General features: G+C 41.8%; 1 protein-coding gene across 1 annotated transcript in view; it reads left to right on the top strand.

Moving 5' to 3' along the window:
* Nucleotides 1-19,546, top strand: part of ANGEL1 (angel homolog 1) — a gene marked incomplete at both ends in the record, with an annotated part of 84,476 nt that extends 64,930 nt beyond the window's left edge. Inside the window, one exon of the mRNA XM_084262849.1 lies at nt 19,503-19,546. Within this exon, the coding sequence (XP_084118975.1) occupies nt 19,503-19,546 (44 nt within the window). The remainder of the gene's footprint in view (nt 1-19,502) is intronic.
* Between the last annotated feature and the right edge of the window lie 569 nt (nt 19,547-20,115).

The following is a 20,115-nucleotide window of genomic DNA, read 5'->3' on the forward strand; positions in this document are numbered from 1 at the left end:
CTCTTTGCTTTTCTAACTAAACTTCTGTTTCCCCAAGCAGGACTTTCAAAATCCACTACAAATCAAGATTTTTCTCACTGTTGAACACCATGTAACTCCAGGAATATTGTAATTAATATATAATAATGTAATCCATCAGATTCATTCTCTTGTTCTTTGGATTAACAAATTTAGCTAGAACCCAATTTCTTTGTCCTATTTTATTTCCAGTCCAGTTTGCAGAAGTATATGGATTCAGATCAAAGTCTTAAACTAAGAAACAGGAAATGTGATCTTGAATTTATTTTAACCTTTTAATGCAATTTCACATTTTAAACTGCTGAGGAAAGACTAACTGTATTTTGGTCTTTCACCGTTGCTTTCCTTTTTGGAAAGTACATACAGACTGGTATGCTAACTATGATAATACTCCTGACCAGGAGGATATACTATACCTGTACCAGTTTGAATCAAGCAATGATATAGTTTAGTGTACACACCTTTAGGACCCTAATTTTTACATTTTATTATGCTAGAAAACCATGGGTTCATTTTTATCAGAAGAATAATTTGTGTCAAAAATCTAATTGCATTGAAATTGGAATTCAATTACAGTGCACAAATAGTTTGGGTTTTTTTTTTATTTTTATTAGTTATCTATCCAGACTGTTGAAGGTAGTTTCACTTAAAACTAGAAGAACATATTTTGTACTGAAATCTGAGTCTAAATAAATCCTTCTATACTTAGGGAATTGAACAGATTGTTTCTGTTTGTTCATGTCTTTCAGTGCTTTAAGCTAGCTTAATTTACACTCTCACACCTTATTTTTCTTAATCTTTTGTAAAAGAAAAATGAGCTTTCCTGTTTTTTCAACTCCCAAGTGGTTTCTCAGCTTTCAGTGGCAAGCCTTTGAACTGAACTTGTTGAATAAACCAAAACACCTCCCTGTACAAAGAAAAAAGGCTCCTTTTGTCAAAGTCAGGGTCTTGTTTTAACAAGCAATGACTCTGTAATTTTGGACAGTGGGTTAGCTGGATTCTCAGTGCCAACCTGTACTGCTTGCTCTTTTCAAATTGATTCTGAAACAAATAATTTTTAAAATTTCATGAGGGAATAGGCTTCTGCACTTCAGCTGCTCTACTTTACAGTTCAACGTAAGTTTAAACTGCTTGGCAGCTTATTCTACGTGTCATGTGACAGCAGCAGTGGTTGTTGCCTGATGAAAGGAGCAGGTACTGAGGAGGTTACGTGTGTACATGTTACTCTGAAAGTGGTGAAAATGTAATCTTCATTCTGCTATTGCTGGCAGGCAGGTGTTCATAATCTCATTATATTCTTTGTGCCTGGAGGTACGCAGGGTTTCTTCTAAGCTAATTCTGCTTGGTTTTTTTTCTCCCTTGCAGAGGATGAGAATTAGGTTTAGGAAGCCCATTGCACATGAAAAATCTTGGTTTGGCCAAAAATCAGATTAGAATTAGGATGCAGGGATGCAGGTGATAAACAGTACAAAAGCTGTAAACCCCTGCTTTATAATAGCAGCCCAGGACTGTTTTCTCCTGTGTCTCTGCATCTTCAGCCATTCATAGAGAGAATTAAACTGATTCATACCAAGGGAAACAGCCTGCTCAAGTTTTCATAATACACAGCCTGCATTCTCCTTTGCTTTGTGTCACCTGCCAGGTCATCCGCTTGTGTTGTCATAATACAACTAGCTGAATGTAGGATTATTTTCTCTGTCTTCATAAATCTGTACTGCCAAACAGCTGGTGGCAGGTCCTAGCAGTGAAAATGTGTGGAGTAATGTCAGCAGATGGATGTTTGTCCCTCTGCTTCACACTGAAATGTCTGTACCCCTGTGGGAACCTGCATAGTACTTGGAGTCCTCTCTCCTCCTATGTTCCACCTTTGTCCAGTGTCATACTGCTGCCAGACTGTGTACTCCACTGAGTATGTATCACCTGTTTCTTTTTCCCTGACTCCCTTTGAATCGCCCCATTTAATGCCTGGAGCTCTCCAGTCAGCCGCTCAGTCAGCAAGCTGTGCCAGGACATGCTGCTTTCCTTTAAGTTTTCCCTGATGTGTTTATATAGGCATTTGAAGGAAATTCAGGCTGGTGGCTTTTGCCTGCCATTCAGAAATATTCCCTCCCTCCCTTCGTTCCCAGTGGGAGGGCTCTTTGGAGGCATCAAGCCGGGACAGGGAACTCCCACACCCTTCCCAAAAGAGTTACTGAGACCTTTCCTCCCAGTTAACTAATAATGGCAGGACAAGGGGGATGGATTAAAACTAAAGGAAGGAAGGTTTAGATTAGATATTAGGGGGAAGTTCTTTCCAGAGAGAGTGGTGAGGGGCTGGAAGGGGCTGCCCAGAGAGGTGGTGGATGCCCCGTCCCTGGAGCTGTTCAAGGCCAGGTTGGATGGGGCCCTGAGCAACCTTGTGTAGCTCCAGGCCTGGAGGTTGGTGTCCCTGCCTGTGGCAGGGGGGTTGGAGCTCTCTGATCCTTGGGGTCCCTTCCAACCCATGCCAGTCTGTGATTCTGTGATTCTTTATTGCCATTTTAACTCTCGCTTGTGATTAGAAACAGAGCGAGCTTACAGCTCTGTGCTTGTGCTCCTGAGGAGAAACGGGAGGTCTCTCTCGAGAGCTCCTGGGAGAGGGACCGGAGCGCTCGGGAGCCGGCCAGGAGCGCTGGCCGCGGGCGGGCAGGGAGCCGGGCTGCTGCTGTTCAAGGCGCAGCCACCGAGAGGCACCAGATCCTCACGGTTGTGGCTGCGGAGCGGCCGGGGCGGAGCGCGGAGGCGGGAGGGGCCGGCAGCGCCGCTCGCTCCGTGCGCCCGCGAGTGCGGGTGTCTGCGGGCCGGCTGCTGCGCCGCCCCGGCAGGGCTGCGGGAAGAAGGGCCGGGGACGGAGGGAGGGAGGGGCTTCCCTCGGCGGCTGTGCCCAGGCGGAGCTTCAGTTACCTCGCAGAGAGGCGGGTTAGGGGCAGGGCTGCTGGATGGGACCACCGGGAGCTGCTGGTGGCCCACGCCATGGGGGTTTGTCAGCGCGGCGGAAGATGGGTACAGGAGTGCTGCAGGGTCTAGCTTACACCTCGCTTTTGGTTACTTACCTGGCAGCAAGGAGGAGAGGAGGACAATACCCCGCTCAGGACTGGGGTGCTGCCCTCTGTCACCATCATCACTCAACCCCCTACCAATTTCTTTTATTCCTGTGCTCTACAAGAAGATGGTTGGGAGACCCTGATTCTGCACTGAATTTAACAGAGCAAATGAATGTTGGCTACCCTGGGGAGCAGTGCACACTGAAAGGTGCAGTGGAAACCTTTGAACATCACTGTCTTCACGTTTGCCTCCATTAAAGGCCACCATTTCACTAACTAGAGATGTAGGGAAGTCCTAGTCTGCCCACTGCCATCAGCTTAGCACACAGCAGCTGGCTCCATGGTGAGACAGTTACTGGTAGGTGGTCATTTTAGGCAAGGTGGCAAGGGAATCCGTGAATACACTTTGATCTTTTGACTGTGTAACTGCAGTAGGGGACTGATTAATCCTTCACATCAGAGGGAAGGTAGGTAGAAGACAAGCTAACAAAAAATGTATCGATTGAAGGTCTTCTTATTGCATGAAAACATCTTGGGTGCTTAGGCTCCACAACTGATGCTCTGTCTTTGTTGACATTGACCAGATGGTGCAGCTCAGAACACTGGCCTTTCTGTTGATGCAAGAGAAAGGGCTAAGCTCAGAGCCAGCTTTAGCTCTGTATACTCTTTGGTTTCCCAGATCTGAGCTGCCCCGCAGTTCATGAGGGAGTTTGGAAGCACCTGGGAAAAAAGACATCCCTGGACACTAGTGGAGAGGGTAAAAAATACCTTGCACATCAGCAAGAAAGAGGCTTGGCAGTTGTGGGTATTTTGTGCAGGTACTCAGAGGGCTTACTGAGAAGTGCCTAACTCAAGCAAGGCTGTGAATGACTCCTATCCCTTGTCAAAGTAGTTCTGCTTGTTAATTGTCTTGCTTTCTGCCTCAGTGGAAGGTTTTGTTCCTGAACCCTGTACAGCCATGTAGTAACACATGGACACAAAAACACTGAGTATTCAGCAGCAGCAGAGTAGTTATTTTTTGACAGAGACCCCAAGTTCTTTATCTTTTGAAGAAACTGCCAAAAGCTACAGAGACTGCAGAGCTGAGAGGTGAGGGTGTTAGGCTGTGGCTTCAGTTTTCCAACAGGTGCCACCTGATGACACCAATTTGAATAGTTTTGAGACCTTGAAAGTGGGAAATTGAGAAATGTGGTGAGAAGTATAGGTCTGTGTTCAGAGGATGACTGGTGCATGAAACCTGATACCCTGCAGTCCTGTAATATCTTTTTCTCAGAGCACTCCAATGTACTTAGGTATGTTTTAAATGTCCCACTGTCCTATAAACAGTTTCAGGGTCCTAAGTCCTGAACTGTCTGATGGGGGCCCCAAGGCATAGAACTGGGTTAAATGGTTGTTGCAAGGTCATTCTACTTTATCAGCTCCTGTTTGCTGGCTTAAAACTTTAAAGGTTTTACAAGCCTTCAGAGCTGAAATACCTTTTCAGTGCTCTGGCTCTGTTTGTCTTTACTTTTTTTATGTAAACCAAATAAATCTCTTATGGACAGGCTTCTCTGTTTGTAGAAGATCACATCATCCAACCCATGGTGGGAAGAGACTTGCAAAGCTGTACATGCTAGACAAAAATCCCTCTGAAACTTGCATAGTTTATCTAACTTCTGCTGAACCCTGACACATGCAAAAAATACTTTTACCCTATATCTGGAAAGCACAATGTGCTTGGGTATCATATGAGGATCCAGATCTATAGGCCCTTCCAGTCCATTAATTACAACAAGGGAGTGTTAAACAAATCTAAAATGTGAAAAGCCATTTAAATGAGCAAGTCGAGGGTCTTAGGAAATCTCTGAATTGCTGGTATTAGCTTGTGTTCCATTTGTGGATTTCTTTACTATTTTGAGCACTGTGACATCACCTGGAGAAGATTCACCTTGTATATGGAATGGAAGCCAGCTAAGAGGGGTGTAATTTCCTATTAGTCCTGTTTGGTTGTGCCTTTGGGAATGACTACATCACTACACGTCCCTTCTCCTGCCCTTCTCCCCTTCTTTTCCTAACTGTGCTGTGACTGCAGCCTGCCCTGCCTTTGTATGCCAGAAGTTAAACAAGGGAGTAATGGAAAATCTGATATGGAAATCAGGTGCTACAGAATAGGGATATAATTAATGCAGTCTACATAGCTTTATGGAAACTAGGTCTTGTCAAACAAACTTGATCTCAGGAATGTAATCTCAAAGAATGGATTTTTAAAGGCAATTGTGTAGATGCGCTGTACTTACACTTTCACAAAGCATTTGACTTAGTACTGCATGATAGTCTGGCTAAAATTTTATTATTACATGATATCAGTAAAGTGCCTGTTAAATGAATTAAGAACTGGTTAGCTAAGAGAGCTCAAAGGCATCATTTATGGGAAGGAGCACTGAATGAGAGATTGTCCAGGGGATTCAGCAAGAACTGATATCAAGTTCAATGCTATTCAACAGGTTCATCCATGATTTGGAAGTAACTATAAACTGTAGTTTAAAGGTGAGTTTTAAGTTTTGCAATGTCACAGGACTGGTAGGGTAATAAATAATGAGAAAAACTTTATATAAAGTGATGAGCTCACAAAGCAAGCTGATTCTAACAAGGTATCTATTAGCAGTCATATACAAAGTAATGCTCTTGGGAGCAAGTACCGTGTCTTGTAGTCCTCCGTTCTGTAGATACATTGAAAAAAGGCTTTTGCATTCCTTGCAGTTGAGCACAGGAGCAGGAAGTGGGAGTGATTTTTAACCTACAGGTATGGCACTGACAGACTGCTAGTAGAATACAGCATATAGCATATATAGAGTTTCTAAAGGAAGGCAGAAAAACTGAAGAACGGCAGCAGAGACACCAAGATGACTTGGAATGTGCAAATAGAGTTGAGTTTGGTTAGTTTGAAAAACATTGAGAAGTGACTGACTTAGTGTGGAAGTACCTTCATGGAGAAAAAAATATGAGGTACACTTTTTTCCTCACCATGATCAGAGGACCCTTTCACAACAAGAGGAACCAACATTTGGAAGCTAGAGCAGTTTATATTAAAACTTCTAGTGTAGGTTATATGAAAAATAAGGTACTTTTTCAACAGAAAGACTAGCAAGGTTTGGTTTTGTTTAGTGTGTTTAACCAGTGCCTTAATGAAAGCATCCTTTTATCTCATTGTTATTGTGCTCAAAGTGTAATTCTGTGGCCTGAAATGTTAAGGAGGGTGTCCACATGATCTTTCTGCCCTTAAGTATGACTCTGTGAAGTGAACAACACGTTGAAGGATTTCCTGTTGACTATCATCTTTGTCCTTGAGTCATACTGAGGCCATATGCAACCCTGCTGTTTTTCCCTGTGCCAGTATTCAAAAAGAACGAACCAGCTGACACCTTGTGTCTATCTATATGCTCTTTCTCCCTGTATATATGTACATAACTTGCAAAACCCCATTGTTCTTCCCTCTTGTGATCCTTAGCCATGGGTGTGTTTTCTGGCCATTCTGTTAAAGGCTTAGGGTGTATTTCCAACCTGCCACCTTTAGCCATCTTGCCAAGTCAGGCCAACTTGTACTATCTCAGTCTCATTTTCTGGCTCCTCAACCCAGAGTTCCTGACTGTTCTGAAGACTTTGCTCAGTCCACCCTACTCTAGATCCCTCTTCCTCAACACAGAATATATGTAGGCTATTTTTGGCTTTCCCTACTGGTAGGAGTCAATATGGGAACCTGTGGGAAATGAAAAGGGAGCTAAGTAAGTCTCAGTACATCTTACTTTGGCTGGAAGAAATGGCAGCTCTTTCTAGCTGTTTGCTAATGAACCTGGAGCAAGCAGGAAGAATGGCCTCATAAAGGCTTCTACATCCTCAGTTCAGACCAGTACTTGACTACAGCAACTTCACAGTTGGCAAGAAAAGAAAGCAAAGCCTACAAGAGTCTCTGTGGATTGAGTCTTTTTCTCAGATATGTTTCATTTTCTCAAATCCAATGAATTATTTTGTGATTCATATTTTTTTCTGTTCCACATTTGACACTGTGATGCTTTGCCAGAGGGAAAGAGAAATCCCTGGCTTGTAGGATAGACAGTATCCAAGTGGTCAGGGTTCTTATGTGGGATACTGCAAATATTTACTGGAGCAGATTTGATCTGGGCTTTTCCACAGGTCAGTTGTATAGCAGCTCTTGGACTGAGCCTTGCCAGAGCAGCACTTATTAATTCACACAGAGTGAAAGAGTTCCAGCAAGAGAGACTGTTCCCAGAAGAAGAAATTACATCAATCAAGGCATTTAACTATGCTGAGTGAGAGCCAAGCTCAGGTCTTAGGTCCTGAAAAGTAGATGAGGAACTTGAGCCCAAATCTCTCATATCTGATGTAGGTCTCCTCCTACACACAGGCTTCTGTATTGCTCAATGCAAATTAGGGAGCCTTTTCTAGTAAGGGTTTCCTCAGGACAATGAGTTCCTGCAAAACTTGTAGATTTCAACAAATTGAGTATTTCCCAACAAAGATGGTTATGCCAAAGACAGGAGGGAAAAAAACCCCATGAGCAGTTCTATGGATAAGGTGCTGAAAAATAGATAGAGAGGGAGATGATGAGGAGATAGATAATTAGATAGTTGCCCAAGCAGGGGCAGACTTCTGGCAGCTGCATAAGCCATTTTTCTCTTTTGGGCTGCAGCACATGTCGAATGAAGGAATTTTACTCGGAATCATAGGGATGATTGGCAGGTTTGCATCATCCTCTCCCAAATGCAGTGTGTGCCTGCAAAGGGCCGCACACCCTTTCCTTTGCCTGTTTCCCTTCTGTGTGGAGGAGGAATGGTCCTGTTGAATGATTGTGGTGCTTTTGTGTGCAGACATGAACGTTGGGATTTAGGCCAGCATGGAAGCAAGTCCTGCCATTACATTTGCTCTACTTTTCCTATTTTCAGTGCCATTGTTCTGGAGCAGCTCCTGGGACTGTTTCTTTCAGATACATGGCTGCTTCCCCTCTCTTCTCACATGGACCAGAGCTTCTAATCAGTGCTATCAAAAGAGATCTGAGGTGATATTTGATTCACCACCTTCCACTTCCTAGAACTACTGATATGTTTGCTTGTAACTGCAAGGATTTGTGTCCTTCCAGGCACCTGGTATTGCTTCATGTAAGAGCAAGGTCACTTCTACAGCACTGTTTTTCATCCAGCTCCACCACTGCTTGGAAAGAATTTTCAAATAGCTGTTTGACCTTTGGAGTGAGTTTGTCCCAATCTATTGCCAGTGGACATCTGGATCAGTATCATGGCTGGCACTGGCTGTCCCCCTTGACAGTAGTGTTGGCAAAGAGGCCAGGGCTTGAACAAACCATTAGATAATTAGAAGCTACTGCAGTGACTTGCAAAGAGCTTAAAGAAATGGATGCAGAGGGTCCTCTTGCACTCCCAGAAGTAATAATCCAAAAGATTAAAAGTGGGTCTGAAAATATTTCCTTTTCTCTGAGAAACACTCCTGGATGTGTTGCCAGGTTCTGCTGACAAACTGCTTTGTGAGGCTTGCAAAGCCAGGAGGCCTGCAGAATTTTTTGAAAATTCTCAAACATATCAGGAAGGGAAGTGTAACCCTATGTTCTGACTTCAGCTTTAGATTCTGTACCTCTATATTAAGCTGAAATTTAAGATCTCTCCACTCTGCTCTCCAGGCTGAGAACAAAAGAGTGAAAGTTTTTAGAAGTCTGAAAACTTGACACTGAAGTTGTTCTTCTAAGGAAACAAAGAAGGTGGGAATTGATCACAGCATCTCTATTCAACCTTTTTAATTTTGCCCATTTTTTCATAAGCAACAGCAACCATTTCCATTCCCCCTCTCCTCTGTTGCTCTCCTGTGAAAGTGAGTAAGATTCACAGCTGTGCCTATACATGTAGAGCATTTTGAAACTAGCACTGTAAAGTGAACCTGGATTACATATCTTTAAAAAGTGAAGATGGCTTAAATATCTTCTTGTAGTGAAGACCTTCCTAAACCAGAGATGTTTGTGTCCTTTGCTTGATCTTCATCTGATAAATTGTGGTGGAAAATAAAAATCACTAGTCAGTAACAGCCTTTATCTGAAGGGCCCTGAAGGAGGCTTTAGTGTGGAGTGTTTTCAGACTTCCTCTTTGAAATCAGAATGCTTCTACCTGTGCTGTGTTACCACCAGTTCACAGTCCAGAACCAGTTTGAACAAACTAAGCAGCTTATTACTGTTTTGGTAGTATGCAGAAAACTTAATCCAGAGGGAGACCTGACTAACAAGCTCAAAATGTATTGGGAATTGAAGGTCAGGACACTTGTGTGAATTACAAATTGATAAATGAATGATAAATGTTAAGTAGAAGAGTCTTCCTGCATCAGGGTGGGCAATAGGCACTTGGTGGAGGTTTCAGACAAGGCTGCCTGGGGACTGCCCTCTGAGGAGGTTCTTGTTCAAGCAGCAGACACTGATGGTCTAGGATAGGACAGGGGACTGGGAGCACCATGACCGTTCCTCAGCTTGATAGTACATAGGCTGCCTGAGGACAGGTTTCGTGCTTCCTGTGGGCAAGAAGGGAGGTCAGACTATGGGATTGGAGTCCTTGCTGACATGGGTATGCAGAAATGGAATTAAATCTCTCTTTCATCCAAACTATACTTTAAGAACTTGATTTAACCCTCCACCAAAAGGGGACAATAACACACTAATACATTTTCTGCCCAGAGCAAATAAAATTAATTTTCTGCTTATGTTTTAAAGAAAACTTCAATTCTTTTCCTCATTCTACCTCTGTCACCCAGAAGTAGGCATGAACTTTGTCCTAGCCCATGGCCTGGCCATCAGATAAGATCTACACTATTCTCATCCTTCTGTTTAGAAGGGTGTCCTTTCTAGAAGACTGTATTGTAACATGCTTGTGTTTGGTGGCAAAAGAAAATTACTTAAAAATATGAGGAATGGTATTTTTTTTTCCAAAATGAATTATTGTGTCTGCAATCTTTAGCTATGTGTCCATCAAGCTATAGACATGGAATAGCATATTGTCACTATGGGTGTGCTGCCTTTCAAGGGGGCTGAGAAGAAGGTGGTACTTACCTGGTGCTATATGAACAGCAGATCAGTTCTGTAGAAGTAGGTGTTTCAAAACATTATTTATTTGTTCACTTCATCAATTGAAAAACACTTTGTGTTTGTCTGACACCAGTTGTACTACACACTGGTAGATCCGGATCATTCCTCCAAGCATGGAGTAGCAGAGATAATCTTTTTATTTCATCCTATTGCCTTTCAGCCCTCAGCCTCCAAATACTTCTGCCTTTCCACATTGTGTGCTGGAAATGCTCTTGGAAAGAGTTTGGAAAACTCTTTGGAGAAGTTTGGAAAACTTCTTTACCATTAATGTAGGATGTTGAAGTTCTACAATGACTCAATAGTAATGACTCAACTGCAGTTTATTACTGCTGTCTGAAGCTTGTCCCTGCCCCCTTTTTTTTTCTTCCTTCCCATCATTGTATAAGTGTTCATGACCTTATTAATTGGGTATGGCTGACTTGAGAAATTGTGGGTCCTCCTGGAGAAAGATTGCACCTTTGCCTATTTCAGTGACAAAGCTAGAAAGCTGGGCAAAGTAAGTAAAGCATAATGCTCAGTGTGAGATTATAATTAATAATGAAGCTGCTTCTTAGCTGCCTCAGCACTCTTTTCCTTGAGTTTCCACAGCATCTTCTGACATGCCAAAGGTGAGGCAGCAGTGCTCACTGCTGCCAGCCATAACCTCACCAACGCCCCCTAAAATTCAATCTAAAGCCAGCTAAGAAAGAATGGTTTGGGGCTACAAATACAAGCTTCTTGTACCTTCCTCTCCTACTACTCATCTCCCCTGGCTAAACAACTTTAAAGACCCATCTCTGAGTTTATTCATCCCATCTCTGAGCTTATTCATCCCTTGCTGAGTTCCTGCTGGATCTTTCTTTTTCTCCACTGACTTCGTGCTGTCACTTCAGTGCAGTGCCATGTAGACAGAGGTTTCTTTTGCTATTTGGAACACTTCCTGAGCAGTTGCAGCCTTTTAAAGGCAGTTAAAGTGACCTATTAATCATATATTGCAAGGCATCTGCATCAATTATATGTTTTTATTAACCCCACAGCCTCTAGTGTGCTCTCAAGTTTATACAGAGATCACAAACAATATACTAAACATACAAAGGAGTTGGTCATGAAATTTATCTACATGGTTATTTTCTTCCCACTTACTTATTGGTTTAGCGGCTCCTTGTCCCCCAAAAATACTTGTTAATAGCACCACCTCCCCCTGTGTGATGTCTAACAGTTTTGGCAGTAGTTTGCAGTGCTGATTTCTACCTGCATCAGACCTGCACTACATTTATTACCTTTGCTGATAGTTTTGACTAGAATAGAAACTGCCAGTGGATTTCTCCAAAAGGAAGGCTTCACACCCCTCATGATCACCTCTCAAAATTAATATCAGCTTTTTTGTCATGGTGACCTATGATAGAGACATTATTTTTACTTTAATTGGTGGTCTGTAACAAGGGAGTTAAACTGATTTCAGGGTTGTAGCTCAAACAAGTATTTGAGTGATGGAAATCCAATGAGAAACTCTGACCATCAGTGAGCTCTTAGAGAAAGGTCAGTGTTGGCATCATTTCCCTTCGCCACTCAGAGAACCACAGTGACAGAGCTTACCATATTTCAAGATTCTTGTTTAGGGAAAATAGGGAGCTACGTTTAGGAATGGAGTATCTGAATCAGCCAAGCAAGACAAGAGAAGTTCATGGAACTCTCCTGAGGTATCAAAGAAAGTCAGTGTTGGAGATGGAGTATTGCAACTGCAAGCTTTTTGTCTCCAGCATAGAAATGTATATATAACCTGTCTAATCTTGTGTTAACATGACTAGAAAATGCTTCAGAGTTTGCAGCAAACTGCTAGTGGCGACCTCTAACTGGCCACAATCTGTACGATCCAACCCTTTGGAAGCTCACCACAAGCTGAAGGATCTGATGATCGTACTGTTATCTGTATGATATTCCACCGTGAAAGGGACTAAAATAGTGTTTTAACACAGTTGATCCTCTGAAATGCTCCCAGGCATTTGAACAACATCATTCTTTGTGCATGTAGAACATTTTTCTTGTGTGGATATTGCTGATTTCCCCTCATTCTTGATTCTCTCTGCTGATCGTCACATATCATTTCAAGAGCTAACCCCGTCTCTGACTGCAGCTATTTGTTATCAGCCCCTTTGCCTTTACCACTTCCATTTGTAATTTAAACACCCTAATTTAATAGGTTTGTCTCATTATTTTGATTAATCATATTAACTCATATTAATTAAGAGATGGATTTAGGTAATGACAGAGGTTAATGGAGTCAGTTTTCACTTTCCCCTGGTTTTTCAGGGAAGGGGGGACACAGGGGTAGGAGGGGAAAATAAAAAGAGAGAGTAGGAAGAGTGAAAAAGAGAAACCATTGCGGGGGGGAAATCTCAGTTAGCAATCAGAAATTCCCTGCTAATTGAATGTCTGATTTTATTAATGATGAAATTTATAAAGGTCCTTAAGAAAAGAAAAGAATTTAGCCAGTTCAGCAGTTAAGTGTGAATATTAACTAACTCCAAGATAAAAGTTAAAATATCCATTTTCTTTTCTTTTCTCTGGTTCTTTAAATAAAAAGCTCTCTTTGACACTTCATCCCATTAGAGCGTTAGCTTCCTTTGCCATCCATTGCTAAAGGGCTGGAGACTGTGCAGGGAATGTAATGTCCTGGATGGTTTAAGAAATGCTGACCTTGGAGGGCAGGAAGTTAATGCATGGATCATCATAGTGCTTATTTTCCTTGATGCTTGCTCTCTGATGATGCTTTGGTAAGTGGAAGAAGGATTCCAGCTCTGCCCTATGCTCTGTCTCATCTCTATCATGCTTGTTTCCCTGAGGCTCAAGAAAAAAAGAACTGCAAAGAGTGTCAGATTCAGGCTGAACTTTGTGCTGTGGGCTGCACTGCCATCTCAACAGAGGCATGGTGAATCCTTTGCTCATCAAGTGCCTTCATGACAGGGTCTCATGGTTATTACTCTTGGGCATGTACAGCAGCTGACTGCTCTTAATGTTTCTCTTTCTTTCTCTTTGTATCTACCAATGCTCTATAGGCATAAAATCTCATCTGAGGAGGGGAAATCTTTATGGACATAGTGCCCTTGTGCAAATGATGGCATGAGGGCAAGCCAGTGGAAAACTCTCTGATTCTGTGTGCCAGGACATGTCAGCTGGCCTGCTTCAGTGAACATTTGAACAGAAAGCTATTCTGGAGCTGAAACTGGTTTGTAGTGAATTGTGGGGTAACTGTGCAAGACCCCAGGTAACCTTTCTCCTTACAGAAAAGGATATTTTTGTGACAATGGTAACATGGTACAAAATAAAGGGGCCTAACCACACAGGAAGAGAAGCAGTTATTCAAACCCTAAATTAATGAATATGAAAGAGTTTGTATAAATGGTCACAACTCTAAATCAAAAAGAATTAGAACAAGAAAGTTGTTTTGTGAATAAACTGTTAGCAAAGGAAAATATTTAATTGTGAAGGAACTTCATGTCTTTGTGTATACTCTTCCAGTAAATGGTGCTGTTGAAGTGTAACACTCACTGGCAACTTGTGAAAGGTAGCCAGGAAGTTTTGTAAGACCATGTTCTAGTTTAAGTGTAGTGCACTATCAGATCAAAGATTATTTGGCAATAAATTACAAAGGAAAGCACCAGGAATATGTTGAACATTTCCTGTGAGGTATTTGGGGAAACATTCTTTAAGAGTGACCAACTGCAGTCACTGTATTTATGTTAAATCAGTGGAGTACATTGTAGTAGGACACACAGTACCTCTTGACTATCCAGATTTTGTGACTGCAGGACAGTCCCTTGCTCACAGCTACTTTAAGCTAAAGTTTACAACATAATCTCATGTGAGTTTTTAATTTCCTCCAACTGGAGTCCTTATGCCTAGCTTGACTGCCACTCAGGAGAAATTTTAATATAAATTCCAGAAGTTGATTACTTTTTGGTGATCTGTGATTAAAATAGGCGAAGTCTAAAGTAGAATTTTTCCATAATCAATATTTTAGAGTGGATGAATGAAGCAGATTTCAGTTCAAAAGGCACTAGAGCAGTTGAAATCTGATAAGACAGACTGACCTTTTTGTGACTTTGATGAGAGCATCAAAAAAAAAACTTTGCTTTTGCAGTGATGTTTCATAGCAGGTAAAAGCACACCACATTTCAAGACTGTTGGCAAGTCACATCACAAGAATAGAATGTTGACATTCTATTCTTGTGATCTTAGAAAATAGTATAAAATTAATATACTTTTTTTGTTGTTCTTTCCTTAATATAAGTCAACTAAAGAATGGTTTCTGTGCAAATTGATAGTTGACCTGAACAGTGGAGAACCATTGAGTTCAAAAGATCCAGTTGGTGTTCCCAGTTTAATATCTTTGGGCTTGCATATAGAAGTATAAGCATGTAGGACTTGGCATTTGAAAAGTACAAGACTCAGAAGAGAGCGAATTCTAGGTGTGAACATTAAGAGACTTCAGAAATAGATGAGTGGGGGCACCTACATGCAGCCTGACATTATGAAATGACCCAACATACTTTCACTAAATTGGGAATTAGAACAATATGACTGGCAGTGTGGCTTTGTTCAGAGCCCTAAGGTCTTGTTCAAGTGGGAAAAGACTCTCAGATAGATTTTGTCTCTGTGGAGTCTCCCTGCATGGTTAGCAACCCACCACAGCTGCCTTTCAGCCTGGGAGTATTCCTACAACTCCAGCCTCTGAAATCCTGCTTTCTCTTGAAGAATTCTCATTTTATTGAAAGCATGCAAAGCTTTTATCTCTACAGAAAAACCTGATACAGTAGAATGTGAAAAGCTCAGAAAATCTAAGAGCCCAATAGGAAAATCCAATACATGTATATGGATATACATATATATATAAATGTATATAGAAAAGGCAACAGTACCTCATGATATTTTAAGACAGTTTGGGGATTGATTTGAAACCTGATTCAAATTTGAAGTCTTTCATTTTGCAGAACTGTCAATGATTTCAGTGGGGATCTGGCTAGACAGAAGAAACCAGATACAACATTTTTATTGTGGGATTGGGAAGAATGAACTGCTCCTTTTTGGAGCCTTTTAGTGGATTCTGTTTGAATTAATATGTGTTTAAAGGGCAAGTTTGAATAAAAGAGCTTGACTTTAATGTTTATGATTTACTTTTCATGCTCCTTCACTTAAGTTTGAGGTACAGATTTATTTTTGTTATTTATATAGACATACAACCAGACATTTGCATGCTGTAAATATAGGAGGTGTGAGGAAGTAATAAATAGGCAAATCAGATTTTAATATTAGCTTCTGACCCAAAATAAAGATTAAAAAAATAACAGTCCAGAAAAATTATACAGATCTGGTATTTTTCTCAATAATAAAAAAAGCCATAGTAGTTTAATTCTGACTTTACTTGTGTTGAATTTACACCAGACAAAATCCAATGGAGCTGCTTCCCAGTCTACAGTAGCAGAAGGTGAGAACTGAATCCTGTATCTTAAAATATTACATGTAAGTGCAAACACACTTCTTTGTGGGTGCACTGCATCTCTTTGTCTATGCATATTCAAGTGTATATATTTCACAGCTGCTGTCTGCATCATTCACTTCCAAAACCAGCATGCATTCATTTTCATAACTTTTTGTTCTATTACAATATTAATGGGACTATCAATGGGAAAGGACAAGAGAAGCATTTTTAATGTTTATCTGACAGTTGCAAATTTCACTTGAGGTTGTTTACTGGGATCTGATTGTTGGCAAAGAGGAGTAGGAAAGGCAGCAAGATGAATGGGATCACAGGAAGAAGAGACGTATTTATGGGTCCTCTTAGCAGTGTCTAAGAGTATTAAAAAGTCCTGTCTTATCCCTCCTTTACCAAGTCTTAAGTTTTAAGCAGAAAAAAAAAAAAAAAGAGGGATTAAAAAAATTAACTTCCATTTAATCCAGGTGATCTGTGCAAAGTGAAACACATTGCATTTAGATATGTGAAAATTAGATGAAGGTCTCAGTGTACGTGTTTACTTTCATCCAGCATAATTTCCCTAGTGGGGAAAATGCCTGGAAATAAGAGAGAGTTTGTGGACTTGAGGATGAACCTGCAATGTGATGTCAAACTGTGTACCAAATTGCTGTTGGAGCTTGTCTTTTCTGACCTTGAGTTCTAGGACTATCCTAAGTGAAGCTTATTTGATATGGAGATGTCCTGGTTCTGGCCAGGCCAGAGTTAACCTCCCTAAGCAGCCAGCACAGCTGAGCTGAGTCAGCCCGGGCTGTTTTCCACACCACTCGACATCACTCCCCCATAAGAGGTGCTTCTGGGTACCTCCAGGGCAGTCTCAGTGTGGCTGGGGTGTTGGGTTGATTCTCATCTTGTGTAGTATTTTGCCTTGTAGTCTCTGAGGAGGGAGGAATGGCAGAGATAATGTCTGATAAACTGATCAGAACCCCCATTCCCATCCTTCTGTGCCAGCTGAGGGGGAAGAGGTGGAGAATTGGGGAGTAAAGTTAAGCCTGGGGAGAAAGGAGGGGTGGAAGAGGAAGGTGTTTTTAAGGCTTAGTTTTATTTCTTATTACACTTTTTTTGATTGGTAATAAATTATGTTTTCTAAGCTGAGTCTGTTATGCCCACGATGGTGATTGTTGAATGATCTCTCCCTGTCTTACCTCAACTCACAAGCTTTTTTGTTATTTTTTTTTCTCTCCCTTGTCTGGTTGAGGGGGGGAGTGATAGAGCAGCTTTGGTGAGCACCTGGCCTCCAGCCAAGGTCAACCAACCACAGCTGACTTGATTCCACCCTCCAGGTCATAAGCTGAAGTGTTAAAGGCATTTGCTTTATTACCTCTCTCTGAGCCAATGTCTTTTGGTTGTACCCACCTCTTACCAAGCATGATCTTTAGGTAAAACACTGGAAATCTGGGGAGTTACATTTAATATATTTAGGATTACCTTTATTTGTGTTCACAAAATGCTTTTCAGGCATTTATAGTGTAACTTTTGATTGTGTTCCTAAAGAAAGTATTATCAACCTTGAAGGTAGGCAAGTATGGGTTAAAGGAGGCAAAGGGATTTGCCTAGGTCTGCAGATCTAGAGCTGCTGGGCATTGATATCTCAAGGTGGGTGCCTGCCTTTGTGCCATAAAATGTGACTACATTGCTGATAGACTGGGGTCTCACTGAGTAATTATTTTGCTATGCTGGGCAGAAGTAAAGGAGTTCTTACCTGTGCCTATTGGGATGGCAGCACTGGAGAGAAGTAGGTGCATGATGGGAAACAGGTGGTCAGTTGTGATTGACACTTAGAGGGGTTTTGTTGGGTGCTTTGTGAAGACCAGAAGGAAATACTCTCAAGTATCAAGTTGACTTTAGCAGTAGGATCTATTCTCCTTGAATGTTGTTGGGGACCAAGAATCTAAATGAGATTAGGAATGCAAATCCCTTGGTGGCTAATAAATGGAATGGCTTGAATGCAGCCTTTGGCCTTATGAACTCCTGAAAGGACCAGGTGCTAGAAGAGCATACGTAGAGAAGGTAGGCTCCCCAGCATCTGGGGCTAGTTATTGGTGAGGCATGATATTTGGCATGATGGACCCCTGGTCTCTCTGTTCTTTTGAACTTGATAATGTGCATTTTGCTATGACATTAGATCTTATGTCACTGCTTGAGAATGATGGGTAGTTAGTAATGTTAAAAGCTATGACAAGATCCTACAGCAACTCTTCTGCTCCAGTCTTACTTGCTCTGTCCTTGCAGCACGCTGTGCAAAAGTCCAGTTTGCTGTGTCTAAACAAGTTAATGAATACCAGTGCCTGCATGGGGAGCACAGGGCCTGTTTCCAGAAATGCTGGTAGGGCTGTGCTCAACCTGTGATTGTGCAAGTGTGTTCTGAACTAATATCCTGCACTGGTCTCTGACTAGGCTGTGTTTGTGGGACTGCAGTGTCTCAGAGGCAGTTTAAAGTTGAGGCCCTTTCATGTTAAGCAAGAGCTGGTGTTAACGTCATTGTTCTACAATTTGACAAATGTGTTAATTATATTCTGTGTTCTGTAAGTGCTGTTACTGCAATACTGGTCATTTTGTCCTGACTGTTGCTGTCTGTGAGTTGTGAAGTAACCTGACAGGTATCTATTTTAGAGGTGACAGTGTTTTAAGGGGAGGTGAAATGATTCCTGTATTCCAAGGTCTTTTTGAAATGAAATACTACATGTACCTAGCAGTAATAGATAATAAGCCTGCTTTGAAACTCCATTTGGGCAACAAAGCTGCTACCATCCCAGTGTTTTGTATATGTTAATCAAGTATATCAAGCCATATTTAGAAAAAAGCATGTATCATCAAATTGGTAAGATGTACAATGAAGCAACGGGGGCAAAACATCCTCAAACCTATGCCTATTTTCAGAAGTGCTAAATAAGTTTAAATTTAAAATCAGCTCTTCATTGATGGGCTAGGCTGGTAATACTAGGACTTGCTCCTGTGGCTTACAGAGCTGGGAAAGGAAAATCTTGGAGCACAGTGAAGTTTTTCCCAGAAATGGCGTGTGCCTCTGCCTGCCTGCCTGGCAAGAATGTAAATGTGAGTGTGTTTCCTGGTGATTGTCCAGGTGATAGCCTCCTTGGCATTCCACCCTATGGCCACCTGTCTGCCTGTAATAAATGATGGCTATAAAGAGAAGTGATTGCAGCCACGATACAGAGAGAGGCATTTGTTTATATTCTTATAATATGTATCAGATTGAATAGAAATTATCACTTACAATTGACAAATGGAGAGCAGAGATAGTTGGTGGGTATGAGGAAGCTCAGCCAGAGCTGGGCCAGCTGCAAACTTTCTTCAGTGAAGGCTGTCTGCAGAATGCAGGTGAGTCAGCCAGTGATTAATGGTGGAGCTGGAGGCTTGCTTGTGCTAATGATCCACAGATCTGTGTATAGCAGCACACAGTCAGTAAGGCCCCTTGTCTCCTCTCGGAAAGGATCCTGATGGGTAGAGCCTGCTATTTTGGGACTGGAGTGTGTAATTAAGTAAACAGGGGCCAAAACAGAGAAGTGTTCTTGAGCATTTCTGCTGGAGAAGAGTGCTAGCATGCAGTGTTGTCCCTCACTGTTTAAGTGGTGTTCAAGACCTGCTTAGGTTCAGCAATCCAGGGCACACCTGTCTGGCTGCAGAAGTGCTATTCTCTGTTACTGTTGTGTGAACAGGGGAAAGGAGCATTTCTTGGATCTCTTTCAGAACAAGAGTCTGCCTTACATCACTACTTTCCTGAATGGCTGCTGCTTTCTCCCTCTTTGCTCTGCCCCCTGTGTAGACACAGCACTTCCTCTTCTAGACCAAGAAGCAGAATATGTCTAAGTGAGAAACCTAAGAACTGATCAGGGACTGGAGAGAGAACTAAGTGCTTTCAGCCTGCAAACAAGCTCAGTGTTTTCAGCTCACACTAGCATTTGATACTTTTTGGGAGGGGTACTGGAACCAAAGAAAAATCTTGGACCAAAGATAGGAAAACAATTTGAGTGACACAATCTCTGCTACTTGGCATAAATTTAGAACTAGACTGGACAAACCTCTAGAACATATGCAGCTGGTAGAAGCCATGAACTATGTGCTCTCTATGAACTGTTTGTCAAGACAGCTTTTTGGATTCTACCTGTGAAGACCTATTGCTGCAGATACCTGTAGTGATCTGCCATGCTCTTATTTGCTCTCTGAACCTATTTGGAGGTGGGGTTGTTGAAAGAAATTAAGTTGGAGTTGCAAAAGTAGCAGTGCACAGGCAAGAATGCTACAGTGCAGGTCAGTTCCATTCATTGTACTTGCCTCCTATTTTGTTACGAAGGAATAAAGATAGCATCATCTGTAGAAAAAGAAAAATTATGGAGCATGCAACATTCTCTAGTGTGGAGTTTAATGTCCCTCACTGA

The sequence above is a fragment of the Gallinula chloropus genome (genome assembly GCF_964237585.1).
Source record: "Gallinula chloropus genome assembly, chromosome: 4".
Lineage (NCBI taxonomy): Eukaryota > Metazoa > Chordata > Aves > Gruiformes > Rallidae > Gallinula > Gallinula chloropus.